General features: G+C 42.1%; 1 protein-coding gene across 1 annotated transcript; it reads left to right on the forward strand.

Annotated features, from left to right (window-relative positions):
* The first annotated feature begins 15,805 nt into the window (after positions 1-15,805).
* Positions 15,806-16,723, forward strand: ACRALDRAFT_1075463 (uncharacterized protein). The gene is made up of 3 exons (XM_071018386.1): positions 15,806-15,927; positions 15,991-16,133; positions 16,208-16,723. The coding sequence occupies exons 1-3, from the start codon at positions 15,900-15,902 to the stop codon at positions 16,343-16,345; spliced, it is 309 nt and encodes a 102-aa protein (XP_070878273.1). The 5' UTR covers positions 15,806-15,899; the 3' UTR covers positions 16,346-16,723.
* The last annotated feature ends 886 nt before the right edge of the window (positions 16,724-17,609 follow it).

Genomic DNA, 17,609 nt, shown 5'->3' on the forward strand with positions numbered 1-17,609 from the left:
AGAGCGAGGAAATCACGGAATAGGTAGGAAGAGTATAGGCAGGCCGAGCTCCGCCACGATAAAGCTATAACGGTAACAAAAAGATAGTATTAGCGCCACCTCCTTTACTTAACCTAAACGAATAATAGGCTCCTTTAAAGGCTCTAAAGATAGGCCCGAACTAAAGGATATTAGCTACCCGGGCCCCCGACTATACCGCCGCTATACCGTGACTAAGGTAACCTAGCGACCTCCTATAGTAAGAAAGTAGATATCCTATACGCTAAGTTCTTCCCCCCCCCCCGGAGACTTAGATCCTAGGACCTTAGGGCGATAATACCCCTCTAGGTAGGATATAGACCGGAGCGTTACCGTAGCGGATATCTAAGGCCGCCTCCGCCGGACTAAGTTATAGGCCGTGCCCGGTCCGGACGCCTTTCTAGCAGGTCTCCTAAAAGCCTACGGCCCGGCCCTATACTAGATCCTAGCCACGATCCTTTTAGCCTGCCTATCCCTAAGCTACTTCCCGCGCTATTACTATACTATTACCGTTATAATTATCTAAAAAAAGGCCGCCTATAAAGTAACTATAAGATAGCTAAAGGCTAAAGGCTAATTTCCTTTCTTAATACGATTAGAAAACTGCTTAAAGGCATTATAACGGACCGCTTCGTGGCTATAGCGGAAGAATATCGACTACTCCCCGGTAGCTAAATAGGAAATAGGCCTGGACGTAACACGGAGATAGCTATTTAGCGCGTGACTAAGGCTATTAGGGCCGCCTAGGCCCTAGGCGGTGCCCCCGCGATACTCTAGCTAGATATACACGGGGCCTTCGATACTATCCCCTACGCTAAGCTTTTTACGTCTCTTAAATATAAAGGATTCCTAGACTAAGCCGTCTAGCTAACCGGTAGCTTCCTCTATAACCGAATAGTCTACCTCTACTTTAACGGCTAGGCGGTATCCCTATAGCCCCTCCGCGCTGGTATCCCGTAAGGGTCCCCGGTCTCCTTAAGCCTCTTTATTTTATATATCTCTACCCTATATAAAGAACTTAAATACGCTACGAGAACTATTACTATTAGCTTTACTAATAACACGAATATTATCGCCTTTAGCTATATAAAGGCCTAAACGCGGCACCGCCTCGCCTCCGCCTAGTATATATATAAGGCCTAGTCCTAGGTAAGCGGCCTTTAATTTAAGCCCTTAAAATACGTTTTTATACCCTTTACGAAGTCCTACTCCCTATCCTTAACGCCTTTTTACCTTAGTATTATACCGGTCCCCCCCTTAACGGAAACTAGGTTCTTTAGGGTATAGTTAGATTAAAAACTAAACTTCTTATAGTACTAGAAGGAGATCCAGGGTAAACTAGCGATATAAAACTATACCCTAACCCGGCCCGCCGCGATAGGCTAGGGCTATAACTTAGTTAACGCCTAACGCCTTTATATCGCCGTAATCCGCCTAGCTATCTCCTACTACGCCCCTACCTTTTATAGAATCACCGATAAGCCCCGCTATAGCCTTACTATGGCTTCTAGCTTAGCCTAGAATAAATACCTTAGAACTATTACGGGAGCCTATAAGGCCACGCCGATCCGGATCCTAGAAAAAAAGATATATATCCCCCCCCTTAATCTATATCTTACCCGCCTTATAGCTAAAAGAGCTTGTAATTACTAAAACGCCGGAACTAAGGGACTTATTCTAGCTAGCACCTAAGCCGCGATAAGAGTATTAGCGGCGCCGAGGCGTCGCTATATCGCCTAATAAGCACTCGCCTAGCCCGCTTAATCCTTTACCGCCTAAAACTAAATAAATAATAATAACCCGGACACTACCCTTTAGGAGGAATAAAAAAGGAGATAAAGAGACACGGGGCCTATACAGAACCCGACCTACGCCGCGGCGGTACTAAGCTAAAATCCCTAGAAAAGAGACCTCTAGAGATATAAAGGTCTCCTAAAGCCGTAAAGCTCTATCCTTACCTAGATCCGCTCCGAGAAACTAGGCCTTAAGGCCTTCCTTTTTAGAGCAAGGGTTCCCGGTCCGCCTCTGCCTAGTACCGCTATAAAGACAGAGGGGCGGAGATAGCCGAATATATCATCCTATAATACTAAGATACTACTCCGGAGTCGTGGCGGGACTTATATAGCGCCGTAAAGAGACCGATCTTAACTAGGGGGGACCTTTTTAACGCCCTAAACCACCCCGAAAAGGTAAAAGTAATTATAAAATAGTTTATACGCCTTAGCCGCCTAAATAACTTCCGCCTCGCCCTAGAAATTATAAGGAACTACGTAGCTAAGACCCTATAGCGGGACTACCCCGGTATAAGATACACGAAATAGAGATAATACCCGATCTAGACTCTTTTATTTACTCTAGGGCCCTATAAGCCAGGACCCCGGCGGCACCGAAGGGGTATACTATAACGGTATCTATCCTTTACTTAGCCTTAGTCTCGCCGTTTCCCTTCTTATCCTTATTACCGGAGGTATTATTATTATTAATAATATACTCGTATCCCTATTCTATTATATTAGTATTATTATACCGCTAAGAGACTATTAAAAGACCGCTAAGGGACTTATAGCCTCCTTTACTAGGATAGCGATTATTCCTTTTAGCCTAGTTAGATAGTACTTTAGACTAGCTAATATAGCGTTTTTACCGCGGCGGCTGCTAGTAGGGCGAGCACGCCTAGCGGCGCGCTTAAAGGACGCTACCGCTACTATAAGCCGACCCCGAGTCTACCTAAAAGTTAGCGCGGTATAGTTTCGGTACCCCTAGGGACACGACTTATAACCGCTCTATCTCTACCCTCGCTAATAGCCGCTATAAGCTACTAGTAATATTTAAGAATACGCTACTAATACTTTAGGGCTATAGCCGGAACCTATACTAAATATTAAAACCCTATTACCGCCGCTCCGGCACTACTAAGACACTACTATAAGACCAACTTATATCCTTATAAGTCCGACGACTATTAGTATACTAATAGTATACTACTCCTTTTCTAGTAGTGTTAGTATATACTTTTATATCCTTAGGCTTATCGCCCCTAAGGCGCTTAGTATACCTAAGATATTTATTTAATATTAGAATCGGCTATTTATCGGTATTACTTCGGTACCCTAAAGGCGCCCCTAGGAATACCTATAGTAAGACTCGTATAGCGCCGGTATTATAGTATCACGCCTTATTCTTGTTTTTAATAGCCTTTTTCTTAGGAGGTATCTTAGAAATAGTTAGCGCTAACCCTAAACTAATACGCGCCCCCTACGGCACCCCTTTACTTATAGTAACGGTCTTAGATTAATTAACTTAAGTATTACTATATAACTAACTATAATCCACCTTATTAGCCCGCCCTTAGACTACTAGCGTCCTGCCCGCGCTACTATTTATAACTAAACGATATTAAAAGAAAAAAGACCCTATCTATCCATAAGGCGTTAAACGCGTATTATTAGTAGCTACGGTATAGGGCCGGGGACGAAGACGGAATTAGAGGGGCGGGTAGCTCGAAGGAAAACTTATAATATCGTGATAAGAGGTTAAAGGAGGGAAAAACAAGAAGAAGGGCGGAGGCCCTTAAAAATTTTAATTAACCTAACTATAGTTATAGAAGGCTGCCGAATTCGGCAGGTATATATAATAAAGGCAGGAGCTCCTGCTAAACCCCCTGCCTAAAAGGAAGGTGTAAATAAGGCCGGCCACCCTAACGTAAGGAGGATTCCCGGAAAGCGGAGCCGTTTCGGCCCTTTTTTAGCCCCCTGTATAGTATACCGTACCCTAGGCTAACCCGATCCCAAGCCTGCTACTTTCCTGTTAGCCACTAGACTAGAGGTATAATCCAGATACGTATCGAGTAACTATTAGGACCGCCGAGGCCCCGACGCGGCACCGATCCCAATAAGGAGAGTATAGGGGTTTTTCTACCCGCACGGGTTTTTCCCCCCTATAACCAGCTAAGAAGGACCGTATAGCCTAAGCCGGGCTCCTAGACTAGTCAGGATAGCGGAGTAAGAGAATAATAATAATAATAATAATAATAATATTATTTTAGATTCTAAAATATAATATATTAGTTAATTATTATTATTCTTAATATTAACTAATAATAATTAACTATTTACGCATAATATAAAGAAACTAATACTATTATAGTAACTATATAAGTATAAGAATTAGTTAAATAACTCTAAAAACGTCTTAATACTCACCGCTACTATAGAATAGCTGGTTTAAAATTTTATTATTATTATTATTATCTTACTCTACTATCTTAACTATTCTAAGAGCCCTGTTTAGGCTATATATCCTTCTTAGCTAGTTATAGGGAAAAAAGACCCTCTAGATAGAAAAGCCTCCATACTCTTATCGTAGTTTAAAATATATATAGTCGGATTCCCTTATATTCTTATAAGTAAAGTCCTAATAATAGAATGTTACTTAAATATACAGTAATAGTTAGTTTTATTTATAATGAATTATATTACTTTTAATATATAATAGACTAAGCTAAACTCGCCCTTTAGGCGTGTCCCCCATTTTAAACGGGCTTTATTATCTTACCCTCTTTTTATAGCCTACTCTCCTCTACTTACTCCCTTCCCCAGGGCTTTTAAAGTAATATATTCTTTAAAAGATAATAGTAATATATTTCCCCTCGCCCTCCCTCCCTCTCCCTCTCCCTCCCCCTTTCTCTTACAGGGGCCTTTAAAAGGCTATATTATTTCAAAGATAATAGTATTATATTCCCCCTCTATCTCCCTTTTATTTTACGGGGGGCTTTACGTACTATATTATTTAAGAAATAGTACTATTATATTCCTATAGAAATATATATAATTATAATTCTTTTAGAGTATAGTCTATTAAGTTATATATAATCTTTATATAAATTTAGCACCTAATATAATAAATAACTAGTAGAGAATTAATATATATCTATTCTTATTATTAACTTAATTAGTATAGCCCCCGGGATCCTTACCCATCCAGGCCCCCTAATAACGCCCTGCGATATCGACAGGGCCCTCGACCAGCTAACCCAGGACCTTACCACCGTTACTAACTAGTCGGCCCCGCGACGCTAAACCGGCCCCCCCGGCCGCCCGCCTTGCCCGTGGTTGACTAATAAGCTAACGTCCCTGACCTAAGAAGCGCGTAGACTATATAGGCGGTATATAGCGAGGAAATCACGGAATAGATAGGAAGAGTATAGGGAAGCCGAGCTCCGCCGCGATAAAGCTATAGCGGTAGCAAAGAGGCAGCACTAGCGCCACCTCCTTTACTTAACCTAAGTAAACGATAGGCTCCTTTAAAGGGTCTAAAGATAGGCCAGAATTAAAGGATACTAACTACCCGGACCCTCTATTATACCACCGCTACGCCGCGACTAAGGCGACTTAGCGACCTCTTATAATAAGAAAGCGAATATCCTATACGATAAGCTCCCCCCCCCCCTCCCGGGAGATTTAGATTCTAGACCCCTAGGGTAAAAGTACCCCTCTAAATAGGATATAGACCGGAGCGTTACCGTAGCGGATATCTAAGGCCGCCTTTACCGGACTTAGTTATAGGCCGCTCCTGGCCCGGACTCCTTTTTAGCAGGCCTCCTAAAGGCCTATAGCCCGGTCCTATACTAGATACTAGCTATAATCCTCTTAGCCTGCTTATCCCTAAGCTACTTCCCGCGCTATTACCGTACCGCTACCGTTATAATTATCTAAAAGGAGGGCCGCTTATAAAGCGACTATAAGATAGCTAAAGGCTAGAGGCCGATCTCCCTCCTTAACACGATTAGAAAGCTGCTTAAAGATATTATAGCGGACCGCTTCGCGGCCGTAGCGGAAGAACACTAACTACTCTTTAGCAGCTAAATAGGTAACCGACTAGGGCGTAGTATAAAGACGGCTATATAGGGTGTAATAGAGGCTATTAGAGCCGCCTAGGCCCTAGGCGGCGCCCCCGTGATACTCTAGCTAGATATACGCGGCGCCTTCGATACTATGCCCTATACTATACTCCTTAAGTCCCTTAAAAATAAGGGGTTCCTAGACTAGGCCGTCTAGCTAACTAGTAGCTTCCTCTAAGACCGGATAGTCTACCTCCTTTTTTATAGCTATACGGTAACCCCGCGGTCCCTCTATGCTGGTATACTATAAGGGTCCCCGGTCTCCCTAATTCTCTTTATTCTATATATATCCACTCTATATAAAGAACTCGAATACGCCGCTAGAACCACTATTATTAGCTTTACTAATAACACGAATATTATTACCTTTAGTTATAAGGAGGCCTAGACGCAGTATAGACTCGCCTCTGCCTAGCGAATATCTAAGGCTTAGTCCTAGGTAAGCGGCCTCTAGTTTAAGCCCCTAAAATACGTGTTTATACCCTTTATAAAATCCTATTCCCCGCTCCTATCGCCTCTTTACCTTAGTACTATACCGGTACCCCCCTTAATAAAGGCTAGGTTCCTTAGGGTATAGCTAGACTAGAAACTAAACTTCTTATAGTATAGGAAGGAGATCTAGAGTAAACTAGAGATATAGAACTATACCCTAGCCCGGCTCGCCGCGGTAGTCTTAGGCTATAGCGTTGCCGACGCCTAGCGCCTTTATATCGCTATAATCCGCCTAGCTATCTCCTACCACGCCCCTACCTTTTAAAGAATCACTAATATACCCCGCCACGGCCTTACTACGGCTCTTAGCTCGGCCTAGAAGAAATGTCTTAGGACTATCGCAGAGGCCTATAAGGCTATACCGATCCGGATCCTAGAAAAAGAGACGTATATCCCCCCCCTTAATCTATATCTTATCCGCCTTATAGCTAAGAGAGGTCTTAATTACTATAACGCCGGAACTAAGGGGCTTATCCTGCCTAGCACCTAGGCTGCCGCGAGAGTATTAACGGCACTAAGGTATCGCTATATTACCTGGTAAGCACTCGCCTAGCCCGTCTAATCCTTTACTAGCTAAAACTAAATAAATAATAGTAACCCGGACGCCGCCTTTTAGGAAGAATAGAAGAGGAGGTAAAGGGATATAGGGTCTACGCGGAACCCGACCTATATTACGGCGGTACTGGACTAAAACCCCTAAAAAAAGACCTCTAAAGATATATAGGCCTTCTAAAGCCATAAAGCTCTGTTCTTACCTAAATCCGCTCTAAGAAACTTAGCCTTATAGCCTTCCTCTTTAAAGTAAGAGTTCCCGGCTTCGCTATAACCCGGTACCCTTATAGAGATAAAGAGGCGGAGATAGCCGAATATATTATTCTATAATACTAAAACACTACTCTAGAGTCGTAAAAAGACCTTTATAGTATTATAAGGAGGCCGATCTCGACCTAAGGAGACCTCTTCGACGCCCTAAACCACCCTAAAAAGGTAAAAGTAATCGCGAAGTGGTTCCTATATCTTAGTCGCCTAAACGACTTCCGCCTCGCCCTAGAAATTATAAAGAAATACGTCTTAAAGACCCTATAGCGGGACCGCCCCGGTATAGTATATATAGAATAGAGATAGCACCCAAACCAGACTTTTATATTTATTCTAGGGCCCTATAAGCCGGGGCCCTAGCGGCACCGGAGGGACGTACTATAACGGTATCTATGCTCTATTAGGCCTTAGTCTTACCGTCTTCCTCCTCCCTATACTCACTTCTAAAGGTATTATCTTTATCGGTATTATACTCACGTCCCTATATTATATTAGTACCACTATACCGCTAAGAGATTGCTAAAAGACAGTTAAGGGATTTATAGCTACCTTTAATAGGATAGCGATTATTTCCTTTAGCCTATTTAGTTAACGCTTTAATCTAGCTAACATAGCGTTATTACTATAGCGACGGCTAGCCGGGCGAGCATGCCTAGCGGCGCGCTTAAAGGATACCACCGCCGCTATAAGCCGACTATAAGCCTACCTAAAGTTAGCGCGGTATAATATCGGCACCCCTAGGGACACGACTTATAGCCGCGCCGTCCTTACCCTTATTAATAACCGCTATAAGCTCCCGGTAACGTTCTAAGACACGCTACTAATACTTTAAACCTATAGCCGGGACCTACTAACTACTGGAACACTACTATTACTGCCCCGGTACCACGAAGACACTACTATAAAAACGACTTATATCCTTATAAGTTCGACAACTATTAGTATACTAATAGTATACCGCTCCTTTTCTAATAGTATTAGCGTATACTTCTATATCCTCGCGTTCTTTACCTTTAAGACAGTATATCTAAGATAACTATTTATAGTTAGAAACGGCCGCTTATCGGTATCATGCTAGCACCCTAAGGGCGCCCCTAGGAATACCCACGGCAGAACTCGTAAGGCGCTAGCCTTATAGTAATAAGCATTATTCTTTTTCTTAAGCTGCTTTTTCTTAGGAGGTATCTTATAAATAGTTAGCACCGGACCCGTAACCGACACGCACCCCCTATAATAACCCTTTACTTATAGCGACGGTCCTAGCTTATTAATTAATCTAACCGTTATTATTATATAATTAACTATAACCTATCTTATTAGCCTGGCCTAAAACCACTAGCCACCCGCCTACGCTACTACTTATAAATAGATAATATTAAAACGACCCTATATCTTTATAAGCCGCTAAGTACGTATTATTAGTAACTACGGTATAAAGCCAGGTATAGAGACGGGAATAAAGGGGCGGGCGGCTTATAAGTAAACCTATAATATCGCGATAAAAGGGTTAAAAGAGGAAAAACAAAAAGAAGGGCGGAGGCCCTTAAAGTTTTTTATTAACCTAACTATAGTTATAGAAGGCTACCGAATTCGGCAGGTATGTATAATAAAGGCAGGAGCTCCTACTAAACCCCCCGTCTAAAGGGAAGATATAAATAAAGCCGGCCACTATAATCCAGGGAGAATCCCCGGAAAACGGAACCGCTATAGTCCTCTTTCGGCTCCCTGTTTAGTATCCCGCACCCTAGGCTAACCCAGAATCCCTAGCCTGCTACTTTCCCGTCAGCCACTAGACGAGAGGTGTAATCCAGATATATATCGAGTCACTACCAGGACCCCCGAGGCCCCGACGCGGCACTAATCCTAATAAGGAGAGTATAAAGGTTTTTCTACCTGTACGGGTTATTGCCCCCTATAACTAGCTAAGAAGGACTGTATAGCCTAAGCCGGGCTCCTAGATTAGTTAGCATAGCGGAGTAAGAGAATAATAATAATAATAATAATAAAAACTTAATTAGTATACCTGGCTTAAATAACTTATATTCTTAATTATTAATTCACTACTACTTATAATTAAATTTATAGTATTTTAGTATATATTCGAAGTATTATTATATTAATTATAATACTCTAAGAAATCTTAGTATTCTTATAATTATATAACATATTATCTTAATACCGTCTACTATAATAATATATTATAAATACTATATAAAAGATTTTATAATATTTACTTACCTAGTATATATTATTTAATAATTATTTGTTAGGTTATAAGGGATATATACGGGTCTATAGTTAAGAGGACCTTAAGGGCTTTATTCTACGAACCGTACTACGAGCGCGTTGGATATTCGGTTATTATCTAATTAAGTAGCCTGCGGACGTGGCAGGAGCATAGTTTACGGGAAGGGATATACACGTTTAGGTCGTCAGGTTTCGTCCGAAAGTGATATCTATTTTAATTAAATTCCTATACAAAAAGAGGTACCGGCCCGATATTGATTGTTTTACGTCTTAGGGCGGCAGGTCACTAACGTATTATAGAGGTATATTACGGGCGAAAAACCACTAAAAACGTCTATGCATATAGTAAAGGTATAAAACCTCTTAACCGCCCTTTACGGGTCTAGGAACAGTAAGTATATAATAATATAATAATAATATAATAATAATAATAATAACTAATCGATATAACGTAGTTATTAAGGTAGGTGGATTATTTATAAAGTACTAGGTAGTATTATAATAAAACGGAACGTATTTCCCTAGCTCTATATAGTGTTATATACCGACCTATAGGTATAAAATATACCGATATAGCCTTAGTATATCTAATCAGGAACGGAATAACACGTTCCGCTCCTATCTCGGTCCACCCTATATAATATAATCTGCTATTAATCCTGCAGAGGACTTATGTCTAATTTCGGACCGGAATAACCCGTTCCGTTCCTGTTTAGTCCAGCCTGTGCCACACCTCACGGGTATTTTGCATAAATTCACTGTATTACCCGCAGGGTGTTGCAAACAGCGTACAACTTAATTACGTGAAAATAAGCGATCGATCTGTTGATTTAATTGATTCTGTTGAAATCTCTGATCGTAGTGCTAAATTCCTGCCCTTATTCCTGCGGTAGATCCACTCACACTTTCGGGTCCGGAATAACCCGCTCCGAACCTACTTTAGGCCAGCCTGTGCGATACACCCCCTAACTAAATAACTATATAATAGTTGCTTAGTTAACGTTATTTATAGGCAGGCGTCTTCTATCGATATATCCCCTTTTATAACGTCCACGTAGCTTCTATTAAACTTCTCTTCCAGCTCTTCTAGATACTTAGGTAAGATCTCCTCTAGCTTATTTATATAGAGACGTCCCTATATATCCATTACTCCTACTTATTCCCTAAAGCTTATAAACTTCTCTTTAGACAGGGCCTTCGTTAATCTATTAGCGATTATCTCGGCGCTTATAACGTAGCTAACTTTAATCCTTCTATACTACTACGCCTCTCGTAACCAGTAATTATATATATCCACGTATCGTAATCGCGTATTTAATTAAGCGATCTCTGCCGTTAGCAGGCGTATCGTTTAGCTATTATTATATCGTATCTTTAATCGTGGATTATCGAATATTATACCCATCGCCTCTAATAGCCTCTTCGTGAATATCCCTTCCTTCGCACCTTATACTAGCGAGAGTAGCTCTGCCTCTATTATTAATATAGTCACTATTACTTACTTATTAGCTCGCTAAGCTATAGTGCCTCTAAATAGGCATATTATAAACGCCTAGCTGCTCTTACGATTAATTAAGTTATTTATAAAGGACGCGTCGGTGAACACCTCGATAGAGTCGCTACTACCTAATTATAGGGCGTAGGTTTGCGTGGCTAATAGATATCGGATTAAATAGTCGGCTACTTTATAATACTAACGGCTCGGATTTACGTTAAATCTATAGAGTCAAGATACTATAAAGGCGATATCGGGGCGTATAATCACTATAGCGTATAGAACTAATCCTATCTTTCGTTAATAGCCTTTAACGGTGGTGGACTTCCTAGCGTACGGTAGCAGCTCTGCCGGCTTTATAGGACTTATGGGTTTATAGTTAGATACCGTTAATAACAGATATCCTATTTTCACGATATAATCGCGTTATAATAGCTATATCCTCCTTAACGGACGGTCCCGAATAACCTTAATCCTAAGGAACTATTATAGTGGCTATCCGCCTTATAGGGCGTAATGCTTTTATAGGTTCGTGATAGCCTATTCTATCTCTTCCCTAAAGTCTTCCTTAAAGCCGATCACGATATCGTCTATATAGAAAAACAGGATTAGCCCACGGCGTATAAAACAGCAGGGCTCTTACGGCACTATCTTAAACCCGTCTTTTGTTAGCATTTGTGTGATATGCTTTTGCTATAGTAGTGGAGACTCCCGTAGCCCGTATAACGCCTTCTTTAGTAATAGCACTTAACCCGGCACCGCGGTCCTGGGCGGGAACCGTATATATATATCGTGGGGCAGGGGGGCGTGCACGAAGGCGTTAACGATATTATACTATATTAAGGATAGGTCGAAGCGAGCGGCGATCGCTATTAACGATCTAAAGGAGCGACCGGCGAGAGTAGCTGTATATATATCTTCTAACGAGTCCTGATACTATTAATCTCCACGGACCATTAATCTAGCCTTATACTTTTATAGAAAGCCGTGCTTATTAAACTTATAGGTTATCACCTATATATAGCTAAGCACTTAGTGCCCCTTCGCCCTATCCTTCGGCACCGTAATCCACGAGCCTATCTTTTTATAACTCTTTAGGTGATCCCTTTAGGCTTATCGGAACAGGATTTCGTATAGGTGGTTTTTAAGGTCTCGTTAACTTCTCGGAGGGGCCGGCAGTTACTTATAATATATCTTACGGTAGGGTCTTTTAAGTGCCTTTTTGATTTTTAACTTCATTAGCGGCTTACTATTTACATTACGGACTGATAGGGCATATCTTCCTACGTTAAAAGCAGAGATCCAGACTCGGTTACTATTATAGCTTCGAAATTTAGCTCCCCCCTGCTCTATAGGTATATAGCCCGTAAAAGCAGCCGCCGTAAGCCCTGCCTAAGGAGGTGTTTCTAGTAGAGTTAGAAGGTGACTATTATCTAGGCGTTAGTAAGTAATCGCGGCCGTGGAAGAGTTCTTTTCTAGCTCCGGCCTCATAGGCTCTATAAGCTCCTCCTACCGTTCCGGCCTCTTAGGCGCTATAAATAGTCGTTCCGGCCTCTCGGGCTCTATAAACGGTTCCACCCCCCGAGCCTTAAGGCCGGCAGGCATAGCCCTTAGGAGAGGTTTATTAACCTCGCTACCTAATTAAAGAATAGGCTCGAAGTATACTATTATAAACGTATCGGCTACTTTATCTTACGGCTCGCCTTACTTAATTATATATAACTCTAGTAGGCGGATCTAATTAACGATATCCGCTAGCTGCTCTTCCGTTAATTAACGTAAATCGTCCCTTAGGGCTTCGAGTCTGCCGTTAAAATACTCTTATTCGTTAAAGATAACGTTATATATACGGACGATCCCGTTCCTTCGAAGGCCAGGAACCTAAATACAGTAAATATTAGGTAAGTCGTAGCCTACGAGGTAACCGATATAGGCCCGCGGCGCTAGCCTGTTTTAAAGCTTTCTAGACCTTATTAGAGCTACTCTGGTTATAGGAAAAGCTTTATAACTAAAGGCCCGAAGGTAGCCTAGCTACGGCTTATATTAATAGATAACCTCGAATAGGGTCTTCTAGCTAAGGCGTTATTTAGGCGTTCTATTCTATACGTAAGCGGTAGTAGGAACGACTTTAACCTATAGGAAATCAGGTAATCAGGAGTGGATTCGTATAGCTTATGCTTTTAGTATAATAACGGCCCCTAATCTTTCGGCACCGCTATTCTAAGCGGGGGTCTCTGCTAAGGAGGTCTCTAATTAGATACTAAAACCCTTACTTAAGCCCCGTATTTCGAGCGATTATATTAACTCGTTATTATACTTAAAGACCCGTACCTGCCAGTTAAATCAACTCTAAACCTATCGGATATATTAGTTTATAACTTTATAGATATCGGAAGCTCTCTTTAACGTTATAACGTAGCAGGCCACGAATCCGCTATATCGATCCGTGAAGAACATAATCCATATATATCCGTTAGCGGTTAGTAGGAATTCCGTGAAATCGATCGCCTACCTATCGCCGGCGTAGCTTAGAGCTATACGGGTCTGCCTGCTAATCTAACGACTTATCTTCGATTAAGCGTAAGCGTCGCACTCTACTATTCCGGGCCCCTTTAGTTTAACGCCCTATAACTACTCTTCTAGTTATTTTATTATATTAGGGCCAGCGTGCCCTAACCGGAGATACTATAGATTGCCGTCGGCTTGGCTGGCTACTCTTTTAATTGGTTTTCGGATTAGTAGACTCGGGGCTAGAAGCGGGGCTAGAAGAGTAGTAGTAACGGGGGCGTTAGTAACTAAAAACAGCTCTATAACGGTTTAATCGTAGTAGACACTTAGCTTATAAAGAATTAATCGGTTATAGCGGCGTATATAATCGTTTAGCGGCTCTTAATCCTATTAGTAACCGTTCTAACGTATCTTCTTATTAGAGACTAGGTTATAGATAAAGTCTTCGTAGTCGGCTACGTCTTTTAACCGGAACTTTATCGGGCCGGCCGTTCCTTCTATTATAATAATCACGTCTCTATATCCTTAGATCGGCACTATTATAGTGCCGGCGATTATAACGTTATCGGGGCGGGCCGGTCTATAATCCGTAAATCTGCTTCTATTATAGAAAACGTGGGATATAGCACCTAAGTCTAATATAGCGGATTACCGTAAAGGGTATACGGCGGCTAAGAGGGCGGCCTCCGGAGCTTTTAGCCGGTATGCCTCGGAATGTATAGTGTTTAACGCCTTACCTTACCCTTTACTGGATACATTTATAAGCTTTTCTATCTTCGTGGTCTTCTTGATTTTAAAGAAGACTTTATTATTAATGTCCGCGGTTCTGGCTATACGTAGTTATGCCTCCTCAAGGGCTTCGTTATTATTATTATTATCGCCGTTACCGCCGCCGTTACCGGCTTCGTTATTATTATCTATAACTTTATACTCAGTGGCGGCGGTCCTCTTCTTTTTATGCCGGGACCTAATCTTCTCCACGGCGCCTTATAGGTCTCGGTCTATCCTAAGGGACTTCTCTATAAGCCTTCTAATCGAGTTATTAGCTTAAAAGCCTTCCGGCGCTAACTCTAGGAATAGAATCTAGTAGCCCTATAGATTATAGCCGCGCCGGTAGTATACGGGGCACTCGTCCTTATAGAAGAGGGATTATCGGCGCTTAGAGCTTATATAGTTAGTTAACTTACCTTTAGGGTAGGCACTATAGCCCCGCTAGGCTCCGGTCCGGTTACTAGTCCGGTTAGCCCTCCCGGTCCGTTACGGCTATTTATTATCGTTACCTTCGCCTAGGTTTAGGGCCGGGAAGGCTATAGTTCTATGGCTTTAAGTAGGCGGTACGTTAAGTTATTTCGCCGCCTTCTTCCCTTCCGCGATAAGGGCTATCGCCGATACTATTTTAAGGTCTAGCATTACTTCCTTTATATCCACCTAGTTACCCAGGGCAGGTCATATAGCGTTAAAGAAGTCGTTAATCTATATCTCCCGGGGCTTGTTATATATCCCGACGTTATAATAGTCCTGAAGCCGGTTATACTAATCGTCTAGCTAGGCGGCCACCTTCCATGGGTTTATAGGCGGCCTGTTCTTATAAAGGTCGTAATTCTTTTAGGAGTCCTTTATACGGGTCGCTATATAGGGTACGGCGTCGGCCTATACTATTATATAGATCTTTTCCGGGGTCGTGCCCTTTATTAGGGCCTTCTGTCTCTTCGCTACGATAAACTCTTTTACCTACTTAAGTATGCCGTTAATACCTTTCTAATACGTTTCGTAGTCTTTACGATCTTTTTTATATCGGCGGTAATCTTCGGTATAGGCGGCCTTGCCTGTAGCCGTTAGCTCGGATATATTAAAGGGTTAACCGTTAGCGTTAGCGATAGAGGTATAGGAAGTAAATTCGGGACGAATAGCTCGCTACGGCCTAGGAGCTGGATTATCAGGGCGTAGGAAATCCCAGATTCCGTTGCTTTAGGCCCTGACTTTATAAAGGCGCTTCCACAGCTCCTAGTCTTTGTGGCTTATATAGATAGTCGTATTAGAAGTTATAGTTATAGCTATAGGCAGCTTAGCGTAAATAGCTTTAAAAGGTTATCGAGAAAAATAAGACTCTTAATTATTATAAATAGCGTATAACTTAATTACGTGAAAATAAGCGATCGATCTATTAATTTAATTGACTCTGTCGAAATCTCTGATCGTAGTGCTAAATTCCTGCCCTTATTCCTGCGGCAGATCCACTCCCACTTTCGGGCCCGGAATAACCCGCTCCGAACCTACTTTGGGCCAGCCTATGCGACACAGGGTGGTCTGAGCTTGCTGAGATAACTGATGGCAATCTGTAACGCTGTGCCTGTCCATCCCCTTGCACATTGCATTTAGCTCTAATTCCTTTATATATTCAATTCTGAACACCACCATACCATGGCTTCTGGATACGGCACCCACGGCGGTAAGCATAACACCTGACGTTTAATCGATACTCTCCGTACTAACAGGGGCGTTACCATTTTAGGACCGTCGCGATGCTTTCCGTTCTGGCAGGAAGTTCTCGCTTGCTATGCCACCAACAATGCCACTGAAGAATATGTCAAGAAGACAGGGAAATGCGGGGCGGCACTCGAAGACTACTACGAATGCTTGCATCATAAAAAAGAGGTGGGGAAATTACCATTGCACCCTTTGGCCGCTCCCTCATAGCAAACCAACTGACCCGCGCGTGTTTCGTTTAGGCTGCGAGAACTAGAGCCCTGCAAGCAGCGTATAGAAAGGTTGCTACCGCCACCGAGAGGGAGGAGTCCCCAAGTGTTGGACATATTCGAAGTCTAGGAACATTGGCCGACGAGGCCAAGGGATTGGAAGTTTCATGAATAATTTAATCACTCGACGCTCGATGGACTCGGTTCACGCACGCTGCATCGAGAACCGAGAGGACGAACGTTATTTTGCCATGTTGAGCGCGAGGTGCCGATGCTGGCAACCGTGCCATTGCTCTGTCAAGTCGCGCATTTCTCCTGGAAAATCCAATCAGTCCATAAAGTTCTTGCCCGCATGGTCTTAGTTCTTTAGATTATACCTGAGCAAGTGCCCACCAGACACTGTGTTTTTCATTTCCTAGGACCTGTCGATATGTACGTCACAGATAGTACTTTAAGGTACAATTGACTATAAGTATATATCCCATAACGCCGCGCGTTAAATATACCCCTTATAGAAGGGCTTATATTATATCTGCGACTCGAAAGAGTAAAAGTTATAGCGCTATAGCCCTAGGTTTAGGCGTTCCCCGTAGCATTATATAGGGTATTAGGGAGTACTGGCATTTATACGCCCTATGTTTACTATTTACTATCTACTTAATCCTAAATAAAAACGTAATATAAGCGTATATATAAGCAAGATCTTGCTATATATGCTATATACCTATACCTTATATTAGTACTATATCCAGAAAATCAATATAGCTATATAGATAGTATAGTATAATATACGGAACCTCCTATAAGGGAACCGTAGACCTCTCGAGTCCTCTAGGAACCCACGGACCCTCGCTTATACTCCCGGAGTACAAAGACGAATTAATAGCCTGAACAAGCTATAGTATAGCCGGAGGAAAGAGTTATATATACCAGGCTTTCCGCCTCTCTCTTCCTTCCCTTCCTCTCTCTCTATATTATACTTCCATAGTCTTTATAGTCTTCTATAATTCAAATTGCCTCTTGTCCTCTACACTTTTCTATTATATCCTATCTCTCTATAACAGTTATAAAGGATATCAGCCCGGAAAAGCAAAAGAATTTCTGGATCCTCTTTTCTTCCACCCTTAAAGGTAGTTTTAGCCAATGTCTAGTCTAAAAAGGCCGCCCGTTTACTAAGCTAATTCCACTTCCAAAGCCCTCTTTAGGCCCCTATCTAAATAAGCCGATTCCACCTTTAAAGCCCTCTTTAGGCCGCCCTATTATTTTTTCCCTTTTCCCTTTTCCCTTTTCCCTTTTCCCTTTTCCCTTTTCCCTTTTCCCTTTTCCCTTTTCCCTTTTCCCTTTTCCCTTTTCCCTTTTCCCTTTTCCCTTTTCCCTTTTCCCTTTTCCCTTTTCCCTTTTCCCTTTTCCCTTTTCCCTTTTCCCTTTTCCCTTT

This window comes from Sodiomyces alcalophilus (assembly GCF_042370955.1).
Source record: "Sodiomyces alcalophilus JCM 7366 unplaced genomic scaffold ACRALscaffold_2, whole genome shotgun sequence".
Classification (NCBI taxonomy): domain Eukaryota; kingdom Fungi; phylum Ascomycota; class Sordariomycetes; order Glomerellales; family Plectosphaerellaceae; genus Sodiomyces; species Sodiomyces alcalophilus.

What these genes read in the sequence shown, in the direction of transcription:
- ACRALDRAFT_1075463 (XM_071018386.1), top strand. Translation starts at nt 15,900, where the DNA reads ATGGCTTCTGGATACGGCACCCACGGCG. An exon ending in TGGATACGGCACCCACGGCG is followed by an intron (nt 15,928 to 15,990) that starts GTAAGCATAACA and finishes TTACCATTTTAG; the next exon opens with GACCGTCGCGATGCTTTCCG. An exon ending in GCTTGCATCATAAAAAAGAG is followed by an intron (nt 16,134 to 16,207) that starts GTGGGGAAATTA and finishes TGTTTCGTTTAG; the next exon opens with GCTGCGAGAACTAGAGCCCT.